Source organism: Vulpes lagopus, chromosome 12 (assembly GCF_018345385.1).
Source record: "Vulpes lagopus strain Blue_001 chromosome 12, ASM1834538v1, whole genome shotgun sequence".
Taxonomy (NCBI): domain Eukaryota; kingdom Metazoa; phylum Chordata; class Mammalia; order Carnivora; family Canidae; genus Vulpes; species Vulpes lagopus.
The window spans coordinates 56,167,684-56,188,169 of NC_054835.1; the positions used below are offsets into that span (position 1 = coordinate 56,167,684).

The window sequence follows — 20,486 nt, forward strand, 5'->3', positions numbered from 1 at the left end:
CTCCAACACAAGCCTCCCCGGAACGTGGCTGCCCCCCAAAGGCTGCTGCTTTCTGGAATTCAGCTTCAGGGGCCCCTACTGACTTCTCTGGGAGTAATCCTCCGTGTATGGGAGGGTGGAATGAAGAGAAGTTTACTGGTTTTGTTTCTCCAGATCCTTCCAGGGCTCTGTGGCCGAACACGGTGTTTGAGATAAATTATGCTGTAACCAAAAAATCGTCTTTCCCATTTCCAGTAAACACAGGGCAAAGTTTGTCAGGTACCAGTTGAAAAATCAGGGTGCCAGTTTCTGCTTAGGATACATTTATTGCTTTTGGAAAAATTACAGTGCCTGAGCTGATAGCTGGTGTAAGCCAGGAAGCTAGATGGACAGCTGTTTAAGTGGAAGACGCCGGTAAGTGCTCAGGCTTCCTCTTGAGCTCCAGTTAGGACTGCAGGCTTCCAGGAAGAGGGGGAGTTTGGTCCTGCCGCTTCACATCATAGTCAGGGGTGCCAGCACAAGGAATTTCAGTGGTGGTTCATGAAAAATGCCCTGTAGCTATAAAATGTGGAATGGGCTCCTGTCTTGGCTACGGCCTTTGCCCCCCACCCCCACCCCCGGGATGGGGGTGACTGTCAGCCAAAGAGGGCCTTCTTTTTTGTCCCCTGCCTTCACTGTTTGAAAGTATACTTTTAAGAGGGCCCGTTGTACTAACTTAGTTACATTCTGTATTCACTATCAGATGAATAATGAAAAGAAACAAGAACAGGGAAAAAAAAAAACCCAACTCCAAATCAAGTTGCTTTATTTAAAATGATGAACAAGTTTCATCCAAGTGAAAGTTAAAAATATCAATCAAATGGCAGAGCCACAGGCATCCGGTGGCGAAGCCCCCGGCGAGATGAAAGCAGGCGCAGCAGGCTGCTGGGTGTCTCGGTGACAGCTGCAAGAGGCACAAGGACTCGGCACAGTCCCAATTCTTCTGCAGTGTCCAGTCCCCTTGGAGACAGCAGGCCGGGCCAGTTCTCATGGGACATTCAGTGGGGGCTAGATGTCTCAAGTTTTTGAACTAAGGATGATGAGACAAAAGTCAAGAGCCGCCACCCAAGGGGGCTGGGGTGCGAGGTTCATCTCGTTTTGCTGTATATAATGTAACATCAGTGGAACATCTTGACAGAAGGCAGGGAGGGGGGAGTGTGAGGAGACACCAGACTCCACAGGAAACCATCAGCAGTACCCAGCACGCACATGACAACTTATTTGTGGAAACGCTACACACAATTCAAGGAACCTATAGCTGAGCACGTACACGCCTACGTCCTAGAAAGCACTTTTTACAACATTTACTGGAAAACTCCTATTCCATCTCACACTCTTGTCTAAAGTCCTAAATCATATCCAGGCTGAACCTCTAGTAACTTCATAAAGCACTTATACCAGCAACTTTCTTGCCAATCCTTAAATATCTTCAGCTAATTTAGAGAGAAACCAAACACTAAGCTGAGAACATAGCTATGATGTTAATTATGTTCTTTAATGAAGGTCTCATAAACCTGAATTTAGTAAGGTCTGAACTTACTTTTCTGGTCGTGGAAATGGATGTGCCTGACTCCACCTACTCTGACCAGCGACCCTTGGGAACCATGCATGGCGCACTCAGTCTTTCAGCTCCATAAGGAGGGGGACCTGGGCTTGTCACTGCTGCATCTCCAGCACCTAGGACAGTGCCTGGCACTCAAACACAGGCTGTAGCTCAGTAGCTCCTGGTCCAAGAGCCCTTCTTCCAGGAGCCAGCTTGTTGGTTTTCAGTTGGGAGAAGAATCCCTAAGAAGTTTCATGTCGTGTCCTTGCCCTTACTAAGCTGTTGACACCACTCAAAGGGGGAGCTCAGGCCAGGTGGGTTAAAAGGTTAACTCCAGAACAGATGGGCCCCTGGTTCCCATTTCCTACTTCATCCCCAGCATCCAGTCATCACGGCACTCCTCTGTCACGGTTTCCCCAACTCACCCCTGCTTTATTTCCATAATGGTGTGCTTGGCTGGGCCACAGGGACGATAAAAGGGGCGGGGGCTGGGGGGTGGGCAGGGGGGATGTATTGAATCTCTGGCCTAGCTAAAACAAAGACTGCCCTGCCCCACGGTCACTCACGGGGTGGTAAGAGCCGAATGGCAGCATGTAACCCGTGTGATCCAGATGCTTTCCGGTGAGGTGACTGCGGGCCTGTCAGATGGGCTGGAGCCCTCATTTCTGGATATGTTCAAACAGGAACACCGTTGGCCTCTGGGGAAGGCTCATCTCTCCAATTCAAACTTCTAACCTCAGCATCCCATCCACTGTAAAAGTGTCCTACCACGCCCCCTGGCGGCAAATGGCCTTTAGATTTTTTTTTTTCTTCTCTAAACTGAAGTTCAGAGAGAAGTTGGTATGGATTTGAGAAGGTGTGACAGCCCCTTAGCAATATAGGGAAAAGAAAAAACCATTTTGGAAGATGGCAAGAAAATTTGAAAAAGGAGACGGAGGAACACCATTGCTAACACAAAGAAATGATAAATTTGGGGTCTGAGTTTATGCAGACCCAAACAGACCCTGGAAGCAAGAGCCTGAGCCCCTGTAGCCTGGTGGGGAAGAGGAGAGCAGCACTTTGGGGCAGGTGACAGGCACCAACACCGATGAAGGCAGTGGATGTTTTCCATCCAATCTGGCCACACATCTGGATTGGCATTTGAGAACGCAAATGAGAACTGACTATGGCAAAATAAGGGATCAGCCTCCTAGAGGAAAGCCACGTGACTGAGGTAGTGTCATGAAATGATAATCAGTCTGTTAAAAATAGGACTTTTGTACAGAAGAGATCTGAATTCCCCAGATTATACCCATGTTGAGGGAGGAACCATACAACTCCAGGATGTCTGCACACACTCCTCTGCTCCTCCCAGACACTCCCCAGTGAGAGCTCCTGCTGCCCTCTGGCTGCTAATGCCTTTACCTACACTCCCTACACAGGACATGCTGCTCAGTCCTCTCCACTGGAAATATCCTTGACAAGCCCCCCCCTTACTTTTATTTAAATTTAGATGAACTTAGGGACCAATTAAGGCAAGCAGGTGAGTTGAGAGAGCAAGTAATGGAAACTGCTGGTCAATCCCAAGTATTCATACCAGAGTTATTAGAATCCTAAACAGATCCCAAAGACTGGAAGCACCATATATGGATTTATTTCCAGACATGTAGCACAAGCCACCCACCTCTCGTCTGCTGGTCAAACAAATAAGGGCACTAATCGTGAAGTCTCTTACAGAGAGCTGCTGCCTTATGGATCACATGGTAGGAAAGAACAGGACACATCTGTTAGAAGTTGGCCCTATTCATAATTTAAATTCTGTGATAAAACACACCAAACACCATTCCCATACTGTTCCTAAACAAAAACCCTGATATGTCATCCCTCCCCCAAAATACACTATTCGAACACACTGCTTAAATTTAAGAGCCTCTCTGATGGTGGTAAGAAGGAAATGTGTCCAAAGACAGCGCTCGCAGCAGTGAGCAGCACTGCACTTGCTGGCTGGGTCACTGCCAGGGAGTGTGGCTTTGGGACAGTGACAGGGAAGTGGCACATGCGCGGCACTTTTTATGTGTAATTGGCTCACACACGAATCCGAGTCCACTCACCCTTCGGGGCCTGCTTGTGCACAGCCGGCTCTCGGAGAGCAGAGGTTCCTTACCTACGTCGGGAGGTTATCACACGCAGTGAGATACTCAAGGGATCTCAGCCCTGCAGCCTCGAGGTCGTGGTGTAAGGGAGACAGCATAGGCCTCCTCACCCAACAGCACGGCAGCCTTCAGTGTTTCATGTTTCACTGAGCTTGCTGAGTTTTGACACTTCTTGACCATCTATTCTTAGTAAGCAGTAAAAACAGCATTTGACCGAAGACAGAAGCTTGGACCAGAGAAGGATTATCCAAATTCAAAGAAGACAAAGGAGAAGGTGGGAGCAGAAGACGTGAAAACTGAGTCAGGTGGCCGCCAACAGCGTACACAGGAGCCACCTCAGGGAGAGTCTCTTTATTTGCTCAGGGGTGAGCCCGGCCTCCACAAGTGTCCCTAATCCTGCCAAGGAAAGTACAACTGCCTGTAATCAGCATGTAGACAGCACAGCCGGTGCGAAGCTGGAAGGCAATGTTAAAGCAGAACCCCAGGACCCTGTGTGCAACTCAGGGCAGGGCTGTCCCTAAACCCTTTCCTTATACGTTACAAAGGCACATTTTGCCGGTGGGGGGAATTTATAACAGAAAAATCTTTAAAAAGCAACAAGAGAAATCTAACAACGGCTGTGAAGAGAACCAGGTTCAGAAATGCATAGTCTAGTCCCATCAATTCCTGTGACTAGGACACCTGAACTTCCTGCAGAATTCTAGCCTGACTGCGGAGAAAGAGGACAACGAACAGCAAGGCATGCAGGTCCCCAGCTTTCCTCAGACAGGTGAGAAAACAGCCAGCTGCTCACACACACAAAGAACACAGCAGGAACGCCACCCGCGGCAGGCAGGCCAGGCCTTCAGACACTGGGAGCCGCACAAGCTTCAGTACTGAACTCCCCCCGGGACCCTCCTGCTGACCGCCACTGCCTGGCACACTGCGGCTCGCACATGAGAAGGGGCTCTGGCTCCAGACCTCACTGTAAGCCCATCATGTACCCCTGCAAGGGCACATGCTGGCAGAGGGACTACTTCACTAACTTTGTGAGTTTTAACTTATTTAGACCCAATCTGGTGCAAATCAAGAGACACGGGAAATGTGACAAAAGCCTCCTATAACTGAGCTCTTCACGGCTGCCCTGCCTCACTTGATGTGAGTGCTCAAAGCAACAATGGCAAGTGGGGGGAAAAGCAGGAGGCCACACCTCAGGCTCTCAGGAGACACTGGGTACCTTCACTTAGGCCGTAACCACCACTTCCCCATCGAGGGTACACACCAGTGGAGTCACTGCTTTCCCACAACACCACAGGGGAGGTTCTGGGATTCTCCAAGGACAAAAGTTTCAAGGATGTAAAATGGATTGAATTTTTATTAAATAATGTTAAGGGTTTCCTTGGCACCATCCACATAGATTCTTGCCTTTATGCATAAAATAAGCCACATTACTTTGCATTGGTAGCAGAGAAAGAAGCTACTGCAGCAAATGCTAAGTGAACGGACTCCTATTCCGAGGGCATCCTCGTTCTCTGGCTTTCTCCGGCCCTCCCCTTGTCTGCAGCTTCAGAAGGCTGCCCTCCCCAGGGCCCTGCCCCTCGCTGGGGGCATGTCCTTCTACACAGACAACAGCTGTGCGTGGTCACCTGGAGGAGCTGCGTTCTTTGCTCACACAGTCATCCTGGGAGGTGGTGTCCCCATTTCCCATCATGCTGCACGTCCTCCGCTTCTTCCTGCGGTGCATTGTGCCATCACCTTCAGACCCAGACTCACACTGGACACGGGAAAAAAACAGGAACTCAATTAGATGCAACCCATTTTGTCTGTAAACATCCAACCTCGAGAGATAGCACAAATGCTGTCCGGGCCCTCCCAGAGTGAAGCGGCCGTTTATGACAGCTCTGCAACACAGTCCAAATATCCATCTCCCTCTGGTGTTCCTCCCCAAACACTGCAACTTCCCTCAGGTGCCAGGTGTCTTTCCAGCAGTCTCCAACAGAGGGATTGTTTGAAATCAAGGCACAGGCTCAAGAACATTTTACAAACAGCATTTGGAGATTGCATTGTGTACTCTGACTGCACCTGCACAGACCCCAAGGGGGGGAAGCAAGAAGTAACAGCATGTAACATTCACCCCCCACTTGCCCCCTGGCAAAACCCCAAATCAACCGATTATGCAAAGTGCTATGACAGGAATTTATTTCATCTGCTAAGGGCACAGGTTCCTCTTCCCCAATATGACGTTAGCTTCTAACAAGCCACTGAATCTGCTGAGCTGCCAGGCTTACAACTGACACCCACAGGGACGATTCTCAACATGAGCTTTGAGGTGACAATGCTCCAAGTTCGAACCCCCATACTGCCGTTCACAAGCTATGTGATCCTGGGCGGTTCACTTAACGAAATCCCCAAGTACTCCTTTTACCTCTTGAGGCTACTGCAAGGATATGCGCATGTGTGCACACACACAAGGCTATAATACGGCTAAAATTCACCACGTGGCAGAGATGGTGGCGGTTGAAGTTCTTGGAAGAAAGCGGAAAACGTTCACGCTTCTCTCCTTCCCAGACAGGAGGGAGAGCCACCACTGGTTTTTCTGGGGTGCCTTGCCCCGAAGGCCTGGGAAGGAAGCAAGGCCTCACCTCGGAGTCCGAGTCCGACGAGCTGGAGCTGGAGGAGCTGGAGGAGTCACTGGAGCTGTCCGAGGCAATTCCTGTGGATTCCTGAAGGTCAACAGAGTCGGCCAGGACCGCCAACTCAGGGTGCTCTTGCTTCAAGATCCTGAGAGACAAGAAACATTGTTCCCAGTGCTGGGACCGGCAATGAAGCCCGCGCACAACAACCCGGACTCAACGCTGAGGCCTGTCTCTCTCAGAAGCACCTGGGAATGTCAGGTGCCCTGGCTCAGAATGGGTGCTGGACAGTGGTGAGGACACACGAATCCACAGGCTGGGAACAAAAGCCCTAAACATGCTGCTCAGGCTTTTCTGAAAGGCGAACTAGCTGCACACAAGTTACTACGACCTTCGCATAGGAGCCAGCCATGCTGCCAACGTGTGAGGCAAAGTTGCCCTGAGTTAGTCTTATTTTATTTTTCCCCCACCTGGGAGAAAGAGTCTCTCTTCCTTGTTGTTGTTGTTTTTTTTTTTCCTGAACCTTTCCTAGCTGATTTTTAAAACCCTTCCTTTCCACGACACAGCACTGAGTGACTGCCGTTGGGCTTGGTTAAATTCTATTCGTAAGAGTAGCAACAATTAGGTTTGTGAGAAACAAGAAGTGCCAAGCAACAGAGAGGGTCCCCCTCACTTGAAGATAAAACTGAACTGGACTTTCAGAGGCAGCAGCCCTCCCCTTAGGGACCTGATTTGGCATCCACTCTAACCAGGGACAAAAGACCAGCTGTATGGTTAAGGCCTTTAAAATGACCCTATCATAGCACACAGCGGCCTATGGGATGGAGTAAGTGGGCCTCAGGTGCCCGAGAGTCCGGGGAGAACAAAGCCACCACCCTTGCTGGCCCTCTCAGCAGGGAGGCTGAGCACTGACCAAGCCAGGATCCCTCTCTTACCCCGAGAGCTGGTCCCTCCAGGTCAGGGTTGGGACACAGTGGCACGGGGTGGCTGGGGGTGGCTTGCACTGCCGCTGCCCGTGCTGTATCTGTTCTGTGGATAAACAGAGGAGCTAAGTCTCCAGGGCAGTCACCTCACTCACAAGAACTGAAGGTAATAAGTTCAAAGGGGGATAATGCTTCTGAGTAAGAAAAAGAACGAACCAAAATAAAACCCAAACAAAATGGCTTCCTTTGCTAGCGCTAGCTTTGGGGAAAACAAAACAAAACCAAAGCAGAAAACAAAAAAGAAACAGAAAATGAGGACCAATCCCAATTATGACCACGTTTTGACTGACTGATCAAACATGCAGAGTCTTAGCCTGTCACACCTCGAGGCTGGCAAGCATCCTGACAACTAGTCCTGACCTTGGACCCACTCTCCTCTGCCCGTGAGCTTTTGTACCCCAGCTCTCCCAGGCCTAAGATCAGCACACGTTACTGCAGCAGTGGACTCCTTCCACTTCACCTCTGGGGTAGGAATTGGAACAAAGCAGAAATGAGAAAAAAATGTCTCTCACCTATACCATTTCCTCGATAACTTTGGTCTCCCTCTTACCGTCTTGTGCCATACAACAGGGAAATTGGTGCTGCTGGCAAAATTCTGGGTGATGGCAATGGTGGTGTCGAGATTAAGGACGACGTGCCACCAGCCTCCTGAAATCCAACGAGGAAACAGTTAAGCAGGGTTTGGGTCTATACACAACCACAAATAACATAAGCTTCATGAATAGAGGATTCCTATCTATAGGTGAGATGAATAGACACTCAGAAACATCAGACCCAGAGTGGTCAATGGTTCTCCTGATCCAGGAATCACAAGCAATTTATATAAAGTTCTACTGGAGCACAGCCATGCCTGTTCATTTCTGGACTGTCTACGGCTGCTTTTCTGCTCCACAGGCAGAGCTGAGCAGTTGGAACAGATGCTGTCTGGTCCACGGTGCTTAAAATATTTACTCTCTGCCCTTCACAGAAAAAGTGTGTTGACCCCTTTTAATTCAAAACGGTGATCAAAACTGTAAAGGCAGCAAGTTCTTTGGCTTCTAAGAGGAGAACACCTACCTCCTATAATACCAAATAGCCTTGTGGGGCACTGGGTGGCTCAGTGGTTAAGTGTCTGCCATTAGCTCAGGTCGTGATCCCAGGGTCGTGGGATCAAGTCCCACATTGGGTTCCCTGCAGGGAGCCTGCTTCTCCCTCTTTTTTTTTTTTTTTTTTTTAATAATAAATTTATTTTTTATTGGTGTTCAATTTACCAACATACAGAATAACACCCAGTGCTCATCCCGTCAAGTGCCCCCGTCAGTGCCCGTCACCCATTCGCCTCCACCCCCCGCCCTCCTCCCCCCTGCTTCTCCCTCTGCCTGTGTCTCTGCCTCTCTCTGTCTCTCATAAATAAATAAATAAAATATTAAAAGAAAAATTAAATACCCTTGCTCTTAATACTTAATCTACCAAAACTAACAGTTTTCAAGTGTGGGACTTGCTGCATTGGCCCCAAGTTATTTCCTGGCTCAACTGGCCAGTGCCACACTGTATTGAAAACTCAATTTACAGAAATATGCACAAGTCACTGCACATCCACAGGGACACCAGAAAACTGCTAGGCATAAAAATGAATATAATCCTCACATAAAGTTTATCAATAGGCACCATATCTGCAGGTTACAAGAAAAATGGGACAGTAGCCCCCTAACCACTTGACAACACAGCAGCACATCACTGTCCAAGCTGGGCATTAGGGAGTTCATTAAGAATCAGCACGCAGATGGACTTGTTTGATTCCTTCTATATATACCCTTGTGCCCCCAAATGACAAAAAAATGAAATCAAAGAATGTACTTCTTCTCATTTCATCTATACCTGGTACAAAGACAGTCTCTCCTGGTTTTTGTAAGATTTCCAGGGGTTTGAATTCAGGTGGCCAAGTAGGAAGCTGTGTCCGGGGATGAATGATACTAAACCAGGTAATGGCTTCATCTTGCTGGTTCCCTCCTTCTTCACGGGTCACCTTGATGAGCTCCCTAGGCGTGCTGGTAGGAAACAGGCACCAGCGCTTGTGGCCCTGAACTAAGGCATTCCAGGCACTGGTTCCTAGAGGGTCGATGTGAATTCCGGTTCCAGAGCGTGGTGGCCCCATCACAAACCACCTAAGGAGTGGAAACAACCAAGATACAAAGAGTAACTTAACTGTTCACATACTACAAAATCACAAGTTCTTAGTTCTATATGTTTTTTTTTAAGATTTTTATTTATTAGAGAGACAGAACAAGCAGGGGGAGACAGAAGATTTCCCACTGAGTGCAGAGCCCAACGTGGGGCTGGATCCCAGGACCCTGAGATCATGCCCTGAGCTGAAGACAAGCACTTAACCAACTGAGCCACCCAAGTGCCCCCAATGTGCTCTTTATTTCAGGTACTACAAAAATCCTGCTACGCAGAAACGCTGAACGTCTGAAACGCTCCATAACAGAAAAATGAAAAAAAAAAAAAAATCACTGATGTGGCTTATTACTGCTGGGCTTTAACTATTAAAACTTCCCTCAAAGATGAGTGTTAGTTTAACTTTGGTCGCACGTTTGAGTCACCTGGGGAGCCTTCAGAAATCCTGATGCCCAAGTGGCAACCCAGACCAGTGAAACCAGTCTGTGGCTGTAGGACCTGCGCAGGCAGCAGTCACCCCCCTAAATAAGCTTCATGTGCAGCCAAGGAGAACCACTCACTGCTACGGAGAAAGATCAGCTGACTGAGCTCAGGTGACACACACTAAGTTAGACTTGTACGTTAGACTGTAACGGCCTCACTGCCAGGCAACTTCACCTGTAAGGCGGCCTGCGTTTCTCCCCAGCATACTGGAAGAGGTCATCGGTGAAAAACTTGGGCACTTTGTAGTCCTCCAGAAGTTTCCTTCTTTTAGGGTGTTCACCGTAGCTGCTGTCAAAGATGTAGAGGGGGCTGTCATCCCGAGTGCTCTCCATGTACTCGATGTAGTATTTCATCTTCATCTTCACGGAGTAGCCGTCGTTATCCTCACCACACTTGAACTTCTGGTTCCGGTACTTCCTTTTCAGGCGCTCCAGGGTCCACTTCTCCTGCGCAGACCAGCCCTCTTGGGCGTTCAGCAGAACCACGGGCTTGTAGGGTCGTTCATAGCGCTCCACAAATTCTTCCACCGACAGCTGTAAGGCGTCTGCCCTTTCCACGTTATCCTGAGAGAATCAGAAAAGACCTATCCAGTTAAAAAAAAAAAAAAAAAAAAAGTCCGGCGGCAGCAAAGGGCGTCCCCCAGGATTAAATAGCAGTGACATACCTAAGGAGCCAGATTCTCGTTCTGGCTTACCTTGGGGACGTGGAGGGGGGCGGGGAGGCACGAGGACCTGCGAGTGGACTGACACGTCGCACCCAGCGCCGCCCCACCAGGGGAAACGGCTTCTTATCTCCCACTCGTGGGCCTCCACGGCCAACGGGGTCAGCCTCCGGGCGGCCGGGCGGCGGCGCGGGAGGAAGGGGGCCGCCCTGGAGCCCGGGCCCGAGGACCCCGACCTCCGCGGGCCGCGGGCGAGCCCCTGGGGACCCGGGGCTGCCGCGCTGGGCACCGGCGGGGGCGGGGCGGGGCGCAGCCGTCCGGAGGTGCCCGCGACCCCGCCACCCCGCCACCCCGCCACCCCGGCCCACTCACCGCCACGGCCGCCGGGTTCAGCGAGAAGCTCTCGTAGTAGTTGTGACGGGTCCAGTCCAGCGAGTCCTTGAGCTCCGGCCGCGCACTCCGCTTGGCCTCGCGGATGCGCTTCTTGCTCTTGTGGTTCATCCTGCGGGGGGTCCCCAGCTGCTCCCGCGACGACCTCGGAGCGCCTCGCTTCCTACTTGCAACGCGCCCCCTCCCCGACCCGGGCGGCGGCGGCGGCGGCGGCGGCGGCGGCGGCGGCGGCGGCGGCGGCGGCGGCGGCGGCGGCGGCGGCGGCGGCGGCGGCGGCGGCGGCGGCGGCGGCGCCCAAACGCCCTTCGCTCCGGCCTGGCGCCTTTAAAGTCGCCTTCCAGAAAATTCACTCCCCAACCACCTCCCGGGCCTCGGGTTGGGCACGCGGCTGCCGTCTTCCCCGCCCCCCGGCCTCTCGCGGTGAGCCATTGGTCCGGGCGCCTCTGGGGTCCGCCCTCACACTCGCCGGCTCTCCGCCATGTTGGGAAGGTCGCGCCGAACGAGGAGCCGCCTCACTGCGGCCCCGCCTCTCCCGCGCCCGCTTCCGGTCTGCGCGTCACTTCCGGGGGCGAGGCGCTTCGCCGGCGGCCCGTTTCCGGCGGGCGAGCGGCCGAGGCCGCCTGTCTTCCGTGTGTCCGTCTTGCCTGGCGTCCCCGTGTCTTCTCACCGCGTGGCCGCATCCCCGCCCGAGGGCTGCTTTCCCCGCCCTTCCTGTCGAGTTGCCCCGACCCGACGGGGGCCGCGAAGGGCCACGTGGCGCCAGTGAGACGGCCCCAGCCGGCCTCGGGGTTTCCCGCGCGCGCAGCCTGGCAGCCCGGCGCTCGTCGCTGCTCCCGGCCGGCCCGGGGGCCCCCGACTCCCCGCTGGGCGAGCGTGACCTCCGAGGGCATGCGGCCCGGGCCCAGCGCTTTCGGTTCTCGGAGGAGCCGGGCCTGGGGGCAGAGGGGGCCGTGCTGGAGGTCCGCGTCCCGCAGGTGCGTGCGGCGGGTGCCGCCGGGGGGCGCCTCGGGTCCTCTGCGGGAGCGCCCGGGGCGGGAGCGGGTCCAGCCGACCTCGCGGCGTCGGGAGGGTTGGGGCGATGGTCTTCAGGGCGGGGAGGTCTGCGGTGTGAAGCCCTTGGCAGTCTCCTAAGTAAGACACTTGGGGGGGGGGGGCCCTGCCAGAAAAGGAGCATTTGGACACCAAATGCTTCCTTTGGTCTTGTTAAAGGGCTTCTTAGTTCAGCTTTACCAAGGATCGGAGAGTCCACCTTCACTGTCCAAATAAAGTTTCTTGGGCCGACCGTCACTTGCTCCTTTCAGCTCACAGCTGTCCCCAAACTCTATAATCAGTAATAATAGAAGTAATACCTTATGCATCCGGATTTTTAAAGTATTTGGAGGTAGCAGTGTTTCGACGTTCACAGCAGTCTAATGAGGGAGGCATGAGCAGAAACCATTTAAAGACAAAAAAAAAAAAAAAACAACCGCCTAAGAGGAGGTGAAGTCTCAAGCGAAAACCATTTCTGGTGTTTTTTTAAATGCCTTCGTGTTGAAATACCCCACTGGGATCTCTTTCCAAGTTTAGGAGGTGGAAATAGTCCCTGTGAGAATAAAGACCCTTTTACACCCAAATCTTGCAAACTCGCTGCTTTGGTTGGATATCCTTTATTGTATCTGGGGTAAAATCTACCAAGGCAGGTGTTTTATTCAGGCTGCACTTGCTACACTTAGTACCAGTGCCCATGCACTAATTTTTTTTTTTTAATTTTATGTATTTATCCATGAGAAATGGAGAGAGAGAGGCAGAGACACAGGCAGAGGAGAAGCAGGCTCCCCTAGGGCCGGGCTGGATCCCAGAACCCAGGGATCCTGACCTAAGCTGAAGGCAGATGCTCAACCACTGAGCCACCCAGGTGTTCCAGGGCACTAATATTTTTGTTGAGTGAATTGACTGCTTGAATTTGGACCTTCAGTTCCTTCGCCTTTGATGCTTTTACCACTTCAGCAGCCTTTCCAACCAATCCACTAGCAGCACCCTCTGCTCTAGAAAACGGAAAGACTTGCAGTTTTGCAGTTTAGGAACCGCTCACCTTGACTGTTTTGTGCTGGGTGCTATATACTAGGTTAGCACTGAGTCTTCCAAGTCACCCGAGGAGATAGTGCTTTGCAGGTGAGGAAACAAGCATAGGCAGGGTGCAGTCACACAGTAAGTTACACATCCCGCGCTTGAACTCAGGCAGGCTCATTGCCAAGGTGTGAGCCGTTTTTTTGCCTCCCTAAATACCATGCTCTCCCGATTCTCTTCAAAGGCTGTGTAAGCTGCCTGCCTTCCTGAGTCCAGGACTGAGCTGCACTCAAACTTGTTGAAAGTCTTCCCAGCCTCATTGTCTCTCATTAGCATACCAAACCAATGCTTGATTATAAGCCCCAGATACATTTAAAAAAAAATATTTATTTTTTCATGAGACACAGAGGGAGAGCCAGGCTCCCCGCAGGGAGCCGATGTGGGACTCAACCCCCGGACACTGGGATCATGCCCCCAGCTGAAGCAGACGCTCTACCACTGAGCCACCCAAGCGTCCCTATACATTCTTAACTGCCTTACAATAAAAGCTGAACTTCCCATGGCCTGCAAGACCCCATTGGTCTGGTCTCTGCCTTCCCTCCAACCTACCACAACCCTGCCTCCCTGCCTCCAGCAGTCGGCGCCCTCTGTGGTCCAGCCAGAGGCTTTTTAGTTCCTGCTTCAGGGCCTTTACCTGTATCATTCTCCCTATCTAGGACAGCCAGCTTGTGGTCACTGTCTCCCCACCCCTTCCTGCCCCCACTATCTCACATCACGTTTTCGTGTTTGTTAGCATTATCACCAATGAAAAATGTATTTGCTTACTTATGGCTTGTCTTTTCCCAGTAGGATGTCTGTATTCTACGAGCCTTACACCCTTAACCTAGGTTACATCCTTAGCCCACTAAACCACTCAAGTCCCTGGATGAATGTTTGTTGAACGAATGAGGGTATGAAGAGTGCTTATCACAGGGTATTGCAGTTTCATATACCTCCTGGGATGTGAACTAGAGAGCAGGGAACTGTCATTTTTGTGATAGATGCCAGTGTTGGGCATTCTAACTGTAAAATATTCCAGCTGCCAGCAGATGAGTTATTTTTGGCATACAAAAAATTCTTTTCAGGTCCTCCATCTCCAATATGGGATGTATGTTTGGCCCTGTGCGGTGGTCCTGGCTCAGTACCTGTGGTTTCACAGAAGATCTCTGCCGGGCAAGGCTGTCTTAGAGGTACAAGTGCTCTTGAGGTTTCCTGAAATCCTGTTCAGATTTAAGTCTATGTGCTTGTTACTTTTGTTTAAATATTTTTAAATTGGGTGATTTGACCAACTTGTAAGTCTTGAGTGAAGAATGCTTTTTACATTTTAGGTTGTTTAAAATAAGAACATGTACCAGAGACCACAGGAGTCCCATCGAGACTAAAATATCTGGCCCTTTACATTATGCTGACCATTATTCTAAGTGAAGCCCGTTGACTAATTTTAGTTCTAGAATCTTGGCATGGAAGCAGTCATTAAGGCAATCTTTCCAGGGTGACCCAGTAGGGTAATTGGGGGTCTGTGACATATGCAGTTTCTTATAAAGTAGCCTTTTCCATTTTTGGAAATCTTGAGTATCCCAAGCTTTCTCTCACTCCACCTGACAGGAACCTGCTAAAGGGTTGGAGAAATTGTCAAGTTTGCAGAAACGGTACAAGACTTAAATCTGAAGGCTGAGGATAAATCCAAAACTTAGTAACACCTCTTAACTTTTGCAAAACCATGTAAATAAATGAGCAGTGTGAAGGCACTTGGTGCACTTCTGGCCTGAGTATCAGTGGCAATTTATTTTTTACAAGATTTTACTTATTCATTCATGAGAGACATTGAGAGGGGCAGAGACATAGGCAGAGGGGAGAAGCAGGCTCCACGCAGGGAGCCTGATGTGGGACTTGATCTCGGGTCTCCAGGATCACGCCCTGGGCGGAAGGCAGGCACTCAACCACTGAGCCACCCAGTGATCCCCCATCAGTGGCAATTTGGAGAGAAGATTGAGAATCTCTATGCTTATCCTCAGAACTGGAAAATGGGAAGTTTATGTTTTAAGCAAAGAGACAATACTTAATAAAGGCATTCTTTGGTTATTCCTTAGTCACTTTGAAGGCCCAACTAGAAAATCCCTTGTAGGAAGCCATGTTGCAGACCTGTCAAGTTATAGCCACATGAAAGCAGTTAAAATTGGTAGTAACAACCGTAATGGCCAGGTGTGCATGCAAGTCACTCCTCAAACCTTGAGACCCCATGTCCTATAATTAGGAGCTCCTTTATAGACAACTAAGAGAACTGAAAATGACAGAACATGTGTCCCAAACTACCTAGGGCTTATTAAGCAATTAAGCTGCCAGATACAGACTTTGAAAGCGATACTGTCAGTTGCAGAATACAGGGCCCTGTATGGGAATTAACCTTCCCAGCCAATTAAGAGGAATCCCCCAAGTTCTACAATTGAAAAGCTTAAGCTTCATCTAGTAAAGCAATACTTCATTGTGGCACATTTTATAGATTATGACAAGCTCCTCATGGACGCTGTACTTAGGCAAACTAAGATCCTAAATTCCCTGAAATGCTAAGCAGGACTTTGAAATGCTAGCCTTTAATAAATTTATTAGATTGGAGCTGGAGTGAGCCTTCCAGGAATTATGGCTGCAAAATGTGGTGCTGAAGTAATCCTGTCAGACAGTTCAGAGATGCCTTACTGTCTAGAGATCTGCCGGCAAAGCTGTGAAATGAATAACCTGCCACAGGTGCGTGTCATTGGACTGACATGGGGCCATGTGTCTCAGGATCTTCTGGCTCTACCACCACAAGATATTATTCTTGCATCTGATGTGTTCTTTGAACCAGAAGGTAATAAATTTTTTGTTTTTCAATACTACATTTGGCTAAAGAGGGGATATGTACAAATCCATTTAAGGAGTCCTCTCTTCCCAGATTTTGAAGACATCTTAACTACAGTCTACTTTCTGATGCAGAAGAACCCCAAAGTCCAACTGTGGTCTACTTACCAGGTGAGAAGGTAAGCCTGCACCATCTTGGTTTACTCTCTCAATTTTATTAAAACTTTACTCCTCATGCAATAATCTACTTTAAGGACAAAATGAAAATGTATCTGAAGCAAAACAGGAAAAGCATGATTTTAAAAAAACAATTTATTTTTTTTTCTCAGTGCTGACTGGTCACTTGAAGCTTTGCTCTACAAGTGGGATATGAAATGTGTCCACATTCCTCTGGAGTCTTTTGATGCAGACAAGGAAGATATAGCAGAATCTGCCCTTCCAGGAAGACATACGGTTGAAATGCTGGTCATCTCCTTTGCAAAGGACAGTCTCTGAATTACCACCTACATACAGGCTGTTCTGGGACGACGTCAATACTAATTAGCAACCTGGCATGCCAACTAGACTCAGACCACTTTAACTTCTTGGGCGTACAAAAAAAACCCATTGGATTTGAAGATGGTCCAAATCTGTCAGCTTTAAAGATTTTGTGATGGGTCACCTAGACAACACTTGTGGGTTACAAAGCCATGAAAACAAAAATTAACACGCCTGTAAGAAAACAAACAAAAAACGACTTGGGCTGTTCTTTAAAAAAATAAAAACAGGCTAAGAAGGGAGTATCCACAACCTCAAGAGAAGTGCTACCCTAGAGCATTGATTTTAGGGGTTATGGGTGCTGAAATGGCATTTCCACTTTAACTTAAGGGGGAAAAAAAAGTCAACTACCAAACATTTCACCTTCATACTGTACAGTCAGTAACAATTCACAAGGTAAATTGCACAGGTCACAGGTCTTTCAAATAAAGGGAGGGGGAAAAAAGACCAAGACATATTCTGAGAAAAGCTAACACCAAGAAAACGTTTTAATTAAACTACAGAAACAATGGTTATAGTACAGAATTTTCATGAGCAAAAAGATACACCATGTTATAAGTACTTACAAAGTTACAAACCATTTTGCTTCCTTAACATTTTCCGTATTTTAAGTTCATACATGAAGATGATCAGATTTACCATTTTGGGGGTAGGGGGGAAAAAAAGGTGTATTTATCATCAGCTAGATGTGCTCACTGTATGCTCCGTTATTTATATGCAAGGCCCGGGTGACTGGAAGTGCAGTTGTCAGGCATTTTAATAAACTGGACAGCCATTTGTTTCTGCACGACAAGGCATCTTTACACAGGAGCAATCAGGAGAAAACAGGAAACAGCCAAGCACTCTGCACTGCAACACGCCACCTTAACAGCTAACCAGCATTACTCAACTGCTACACAACTGCGCCTAGTGCACAAAAATACACAAGAGAAGAGATTAGAATTGTGTTTGGTAAACAATCCTTTCAAAAAATCAAGTCTTTTCACCTGAAAAGTCTTTATACAAATTTGGGTTCAGATTACCATTTAGATCTGAAGGTAAATAACATATACAAACAAATTTACACCGACTTTTGTAGGTTTTTAATTTTAAGGAATGAAGGCAATGTTGAGTCAATCTCTTGACAGCTTTAGGCTGTGTGTAATGGCTGCACACGTTTCCTTAAAAGTCAGGAGGCCACAAATTAGGTTACCAATCTGTTTAATTTCAAACAAAAAAAGTCAGCACTATATAAACAAAAAGGAAAATTTACCTCAAATATCCAAGCCAATAATGAAATCTGAAGTCGTTCACCTCACTAAATTACAAGAAATTTGAATAACAGCAACAAAATGGCACATAAAATGAAGTTTGCCACCTGAGGCAAAGCTTAAAACAAGTAAAAAGTTAGACAAAATGTTACAAAATAACCTTTTCAATAGCCAGTTGCTTGTTCCAAGGACTCTTCGATGGACTGAGTGTGTGGTCCTTCTCCCCCAAGTCTTCTGTTATGTTGCTTGTTGACCCATCTAGGTTTGAAAAGAGAAAAGTTCAGTTTACCCTCCATTACTGTGAAGTGACTGAAAGTGCACATGGTTTCAGTTTCAGGCATGTACTTACTAAGGCTCTGGTGAAACAAGTAGGTTACGGAAAGGTTCCACCCAGCCATTATCAGTTTTTTAAAGGCCCAATTAGGAAATTTTCACAAAGGCTACCATCCGCTTTTACAAATTTGTGTTTATGCAATCTTGGCCAAATAACCAAGGTGAAAAATGATAAGGGGGGGAAAAAGGAAAAGGGGGAAAAAAAAAGAAAGAAAAAAAAAAGAAAAAGGACGGTATCCAAACAAAAACAACTTGAAATCAGAAAATCAGTCTATTTTAAGATAAATCTTTAGTTTTCAAATGAAACATTTGGCAATTGAGAATATCTGAGCTACTTAGGGCCCTTTCCTTTTAAAAAATAGGACCAAACAATTTGAGAGTTAAAGACACACTATCCTTTCCCCACCCAGTGCAATACCTGTAAACTTTTTTGGGGTTCCAAAAGTTCATTGCTTCTTTTTTGCAATTCGTTTGCCACATCCGTTAGAATATGAAGTCCCAGTCAGTACAACAATAGTTGAACTGATCGTTTTCGCTAAGAGGATAGTGCATCTTTAACATTTAAAGACAAACCTGCTCCAATACACGCCCACAGAAACTGGTCCCTGGAGGATCAGCCAAATCAGTTAAAATCTGCAATACTGGCCAATATTCTTTTATCAAACAGGAGACCGCAGCTTTAAAGGGGAAAATGCAGACGTTGGATAAAAACAGCAAGAAATAGTCATTTTCATTAATAGGTCTCAAACAGTTTACGAAACAGCCATTAATATCTAAGCTTTATGCACATCCTCTCTGCAGACCCCTCTCTTCAGTATTACTCCCAAAGCTGAGTTAGCTCACAGCCGCACTCCCGACACCAGGAGCCACTTTATATTAACACGGATCATAACAAGCTCCTGCACACCCCATCTGAGTTCGAGTCCGTGCGTCTCGGATCCCCATTGACATTACCATTCGCTTAAGAGGACACCGCTCCTTCCTCCTCGGGAGACTTGGGGGGGCTCTTGGAGCGCGACCTGGACTTGGACTCCCTCTTGGACACGGGCGGAGGACTCCGGGACCGGGACCGGGACCGGGAGCGCGAGCGAGACCTGGACACCGACGACGACTTGGACTTGGACCTTCGCGCCGACCTGGACTTGGACGTGGACCGCGACCTCGAGCGAGTGCGGGAGCGAGACTTGGAGCGGCTGTAGCGGGAGCGGCTGCGGGACCGGGAGCGGCTCCGACTCCGGGAGCGGCTGCGGCGGCGTCGCCGAGGGCTGCGGGCGGGCGGGCGAGAGTCAGTCAGGGCGGCCATCGGGGCCAGGGCCGCGCCCCGCCCGCGTGCTGCGCCCGCCCCGCCGCCATTACCGCGCCGCCCGGGCGCCATTTCCCGGCCGCCTGCCACGGCCCCGCGCCCGCCGCCCGCCCGCCCGCCGCCGCCGCCACGTGTCCGCGCGGACCTTTGTGCCCCCGGCTCGCTTACCTGCGGCTCCGGCGCCCGTAGCCCCCGCCCCCGTAGCGGCGGGGCGGCGGGCCCCGGCGGCTGTGGTGCGAGTCCGGCGGGCGGCCGTAGCGCGCCATCTGCACCCGCAGCTCGCGGCCGTCCAGCACCGCCCCGTCCATGGCGTCCATGGCGTCCTCGGCGTCGCGCTTGTCGTGGAAGCGGACGAAGGCGAAGCCGCGGGACTCCTTGGTGTAGCGGTCCCGCGGGATGTACACGTCGCCGACGCGCCCGTACTTCTCGAACACGCGCCTCAGGGTGTCGGGCGAGGTGCGGTAGGTCAGGTTGTCCACCTTGAGGGAGGTCATGCCCTCCACATCGGGAGGCGGGCGACCGTAACTCATGGCTCTGGAGCGCCGGCCGGGGGCCGCGACTGCGCGCCGACCGAGTAACGCCCTGGGCGGGCCCGCGCGCTCGGCTGAGGCGGCGGTTTCCCCACACTAGCCCGGCTCGACGCCGCGCCTCTGGCAGTTGGCTTCCGCGCGGTTGAGACGCTGGGAGAGGCCGGACCGGGCGCGGTGGACGGAAAAGGCGAGCGAACCGCCGCAGCCGCCGACTCCACCACAGAAACAACTGGGCGGGCGGCCGGCCCTGGCGCCCGTTTATATCCCTCCTCACAAAATGGCGCCCGCGCCACCCGGAAATGAATCCCCTGATTGGCTCGCCCCTCCCCGCCCCGCAACTCCGCGGCCACGCGCCCCGCCCCTGCCCGACGCGCCTGCGCAGAGCCCGGCGGGCGGGCCGAAAAGCGCGGAGTCACTGTGGCTGGGAGGGGGGAGCGGAATTTGCGGGCAGTTGGAAAGCCCGCGAAACGCTCTTTCCGGCTGCGAGGCCGCACGGGCGCTGTTCCCGCAGGAGGAACAGGAAGCGCTCCCCTTCCAGGCCCCGCCTTCTTTTCATGGCCGTATCCGAGCTCCACGCAGCTTTTCTGCTCGGGCCTCCGCGGAAGGTTCCCGCCCCTACCAGGGGGGGTACTTT

At 50.3% G+C, this 20,486-nt stretch overlaps 3 protein-coding genes across 14 annotated transcripts; 1 reads left to right on the forward strand and 2 right to left on the reverse strand.

The window, feature by feature from the left end:
- Positions 1-767: 767 nt before the first annotated feature.
- JMJD6 (jumonji domain containing 6, arginine demethylase and lysine hydroxylase) lies at positions 768-11,207 on the reverse strand. 2 transcript variants are annotated; one of them, XM_041724036.1, is made up of 7 exons: positions 10,962-11,205; positions 10,103-10,491; positions 9,146-9,432; positions 7,801-7,936; positions 6,315-6,453; positions 5,319-5,446; positions 768-4,089 (listed from the first exon to the last, which is right to left on the reverse strand). In XM_041724036.1, exons 1-7 carry the CDS (start codon positions 11,088-11,090, stop codon positions 4,053-4,055), a joined length of 1,245 nt encoding a protein of 414 aa, XP_041579970.1. In that variant the 5' UTR covers positions 11,091-11,205; the 3' UTR covers positions 768-4,052. The 2 variants fall into 2 exon arrangements, 1 of the variants encoding a protein (XP_041579970.1); XR_005982988.1 differs by lacking the exon at positions 768-4,089 and adding an exon at positions 7,241-7,334 and having other exon boundaries at positions 10,962-11,207.
- A 328-nt stretch (positions 11,208-11,535) lies between these two features.
- On the forward strand, positions 11,536-16,625 carry METTL23 (methyltransferase like 23). Of its 4 annotated transcripts, none has more exons than XM_041724037.1 (5): positions 11,536-11,953; positions 14,150-14,254; positions 15,672-15,909; positions 15,994-16,078; positions 16,229-16,625. In XM_041724037.1, the coding sequence occupies exons 2-5, from the start codon at positions 14,171-14,173 to the stop codon at positions 16,392-16,394; spliced, it is 573 nt and encodes a 190-aa protein (XP_041579971.1). In that variant the 5' UTR covers positions 11,536-11,953; positions 14,150-14,170; the 3' UTR covers positions 16,395-16,625. The 4 variants fall into 4 exon arrangements, with proteins under 4 accessions (XP_041579971.1, XP_041579972.1, XP_041579973.1 ...); XM_041724038.1 differs by having other exon boundaries at positions 11,538-11,953; positions 15,807-15,909; XM_041724039.1 differs by lacking the exon at positions 11,536-11,953 and having other exon boundaries at positions 15,766-15,909.
- A 281-nt stretch (positions 16,626-16,906) lies between these two features.
- Positions 16,907-20,084, reverse strand: SRSF2 (serine and arginine rich splicing factor 2). 8 transcript variants are annotated; one of them, XR_005982992.1, is made up of 4 exons: positions 19,491-20,084; positions 18,974-19,284; positions 18,593-18,696; positions 16,907-17,944 (listed from the first exon to the last, which is right to left on the reverse strand). XR_005982992.1 is itself a non-coding variant. In XM_041724042.1 (3 exons), the coding sequence occupies exons 1-2, from the start codon at positions 19,850-19,852 to the stop codon at positions 18,981-18,983; spliced, it is 666 nt and encodes a 221-aa protein (XP_041579976.1). In that variant the 5' UTR covers positions 19,853-20,084; the 3' UTR covers positions 16,907-18,696; positions 18,974-18,980. The 8 variants fall into 8 exon arrangements, 3 of the variants coding, with proteins under 3 accessions (XP_041579976.1, XP_041579977.1, XP_041579975.1); XR_005982993.1 differs by lacking the exon at positions 18,593-18,696 and having other exon boundaries at positions 16,907-17,342; positions 17,847-17,944; positions 19,491-20,083; XR_005982991.1 differs by having other exon boundaries at positions 16,907-17,342; positions 17,847-17,944; positions 18,593-19,284; positions 19,491-20,083.
- Between the last annotated feature and the right edge of the window lie 402 nt (positions 20,085-20,486).

Excerpts from the sequence above, each read along its gene's own strand:
- JMJD6 (XM_041724036.1), bottom strand. The coding sequence starts at position 11,090 with ATGAACCACAAGAGCAAGAAGCGCATCCGCGAGGCCAAGCGGAGTGCG. Across the intron at positions 9,433-10,102 it reads AAACGCAGGCCGCCTTACAG|GTGGTTTGTGATGGGGCCAC; the intron begins GTGAAGTTGCCT and ends TCCACTCCTTAG. Across the intron at positions 6,454-7,800 it reads TTATCGAGGAAATGGTATAG|GATCTTGAAGCAAGAGCACC; the intron begins GTGAGAGACATT and ends CTTGTCTCTCAG.
- METTL23 (XM_041724037.1), top strand. The coding sequence starts at position 14,171 with ATGTATGTTTGGCCCTGTGCGGTGGTCCTGGCTCAGTACCTGTGGTTT. Across the intron at positions 14,255-15,671 it reads CGGGCAAGGCTGTCTTAGAG|ATTGGAGCTGGAGTGAGCCT; the intron begins GTACAAGTGCTC and ends TAAATTTATTAG. Across the intron at positions 15,910-15,993 it reads TGTGTTCTTTGAACCAGAAG|ATTTTGAAGACATCTTAACT; the intron begins GTAATAAATTTT and ends CTCTCTTCCCAG.
- SRSF2 (XM_041724042.1), bottom strand. The coding sequence starts at position 19,852 with ATGAGTTACGGTCGCCCGCCTCCCGATGTGGAGGGCATGACCTCCCTC. Across the intron at positions 19,285-19,490 it reads TACGGGCGCCGGAGCCGCAG|CCCTCGGCGACGCCGCCGCA; the intron begins GTAAGCGAGCCG and ends GCCCGCCCGCAG.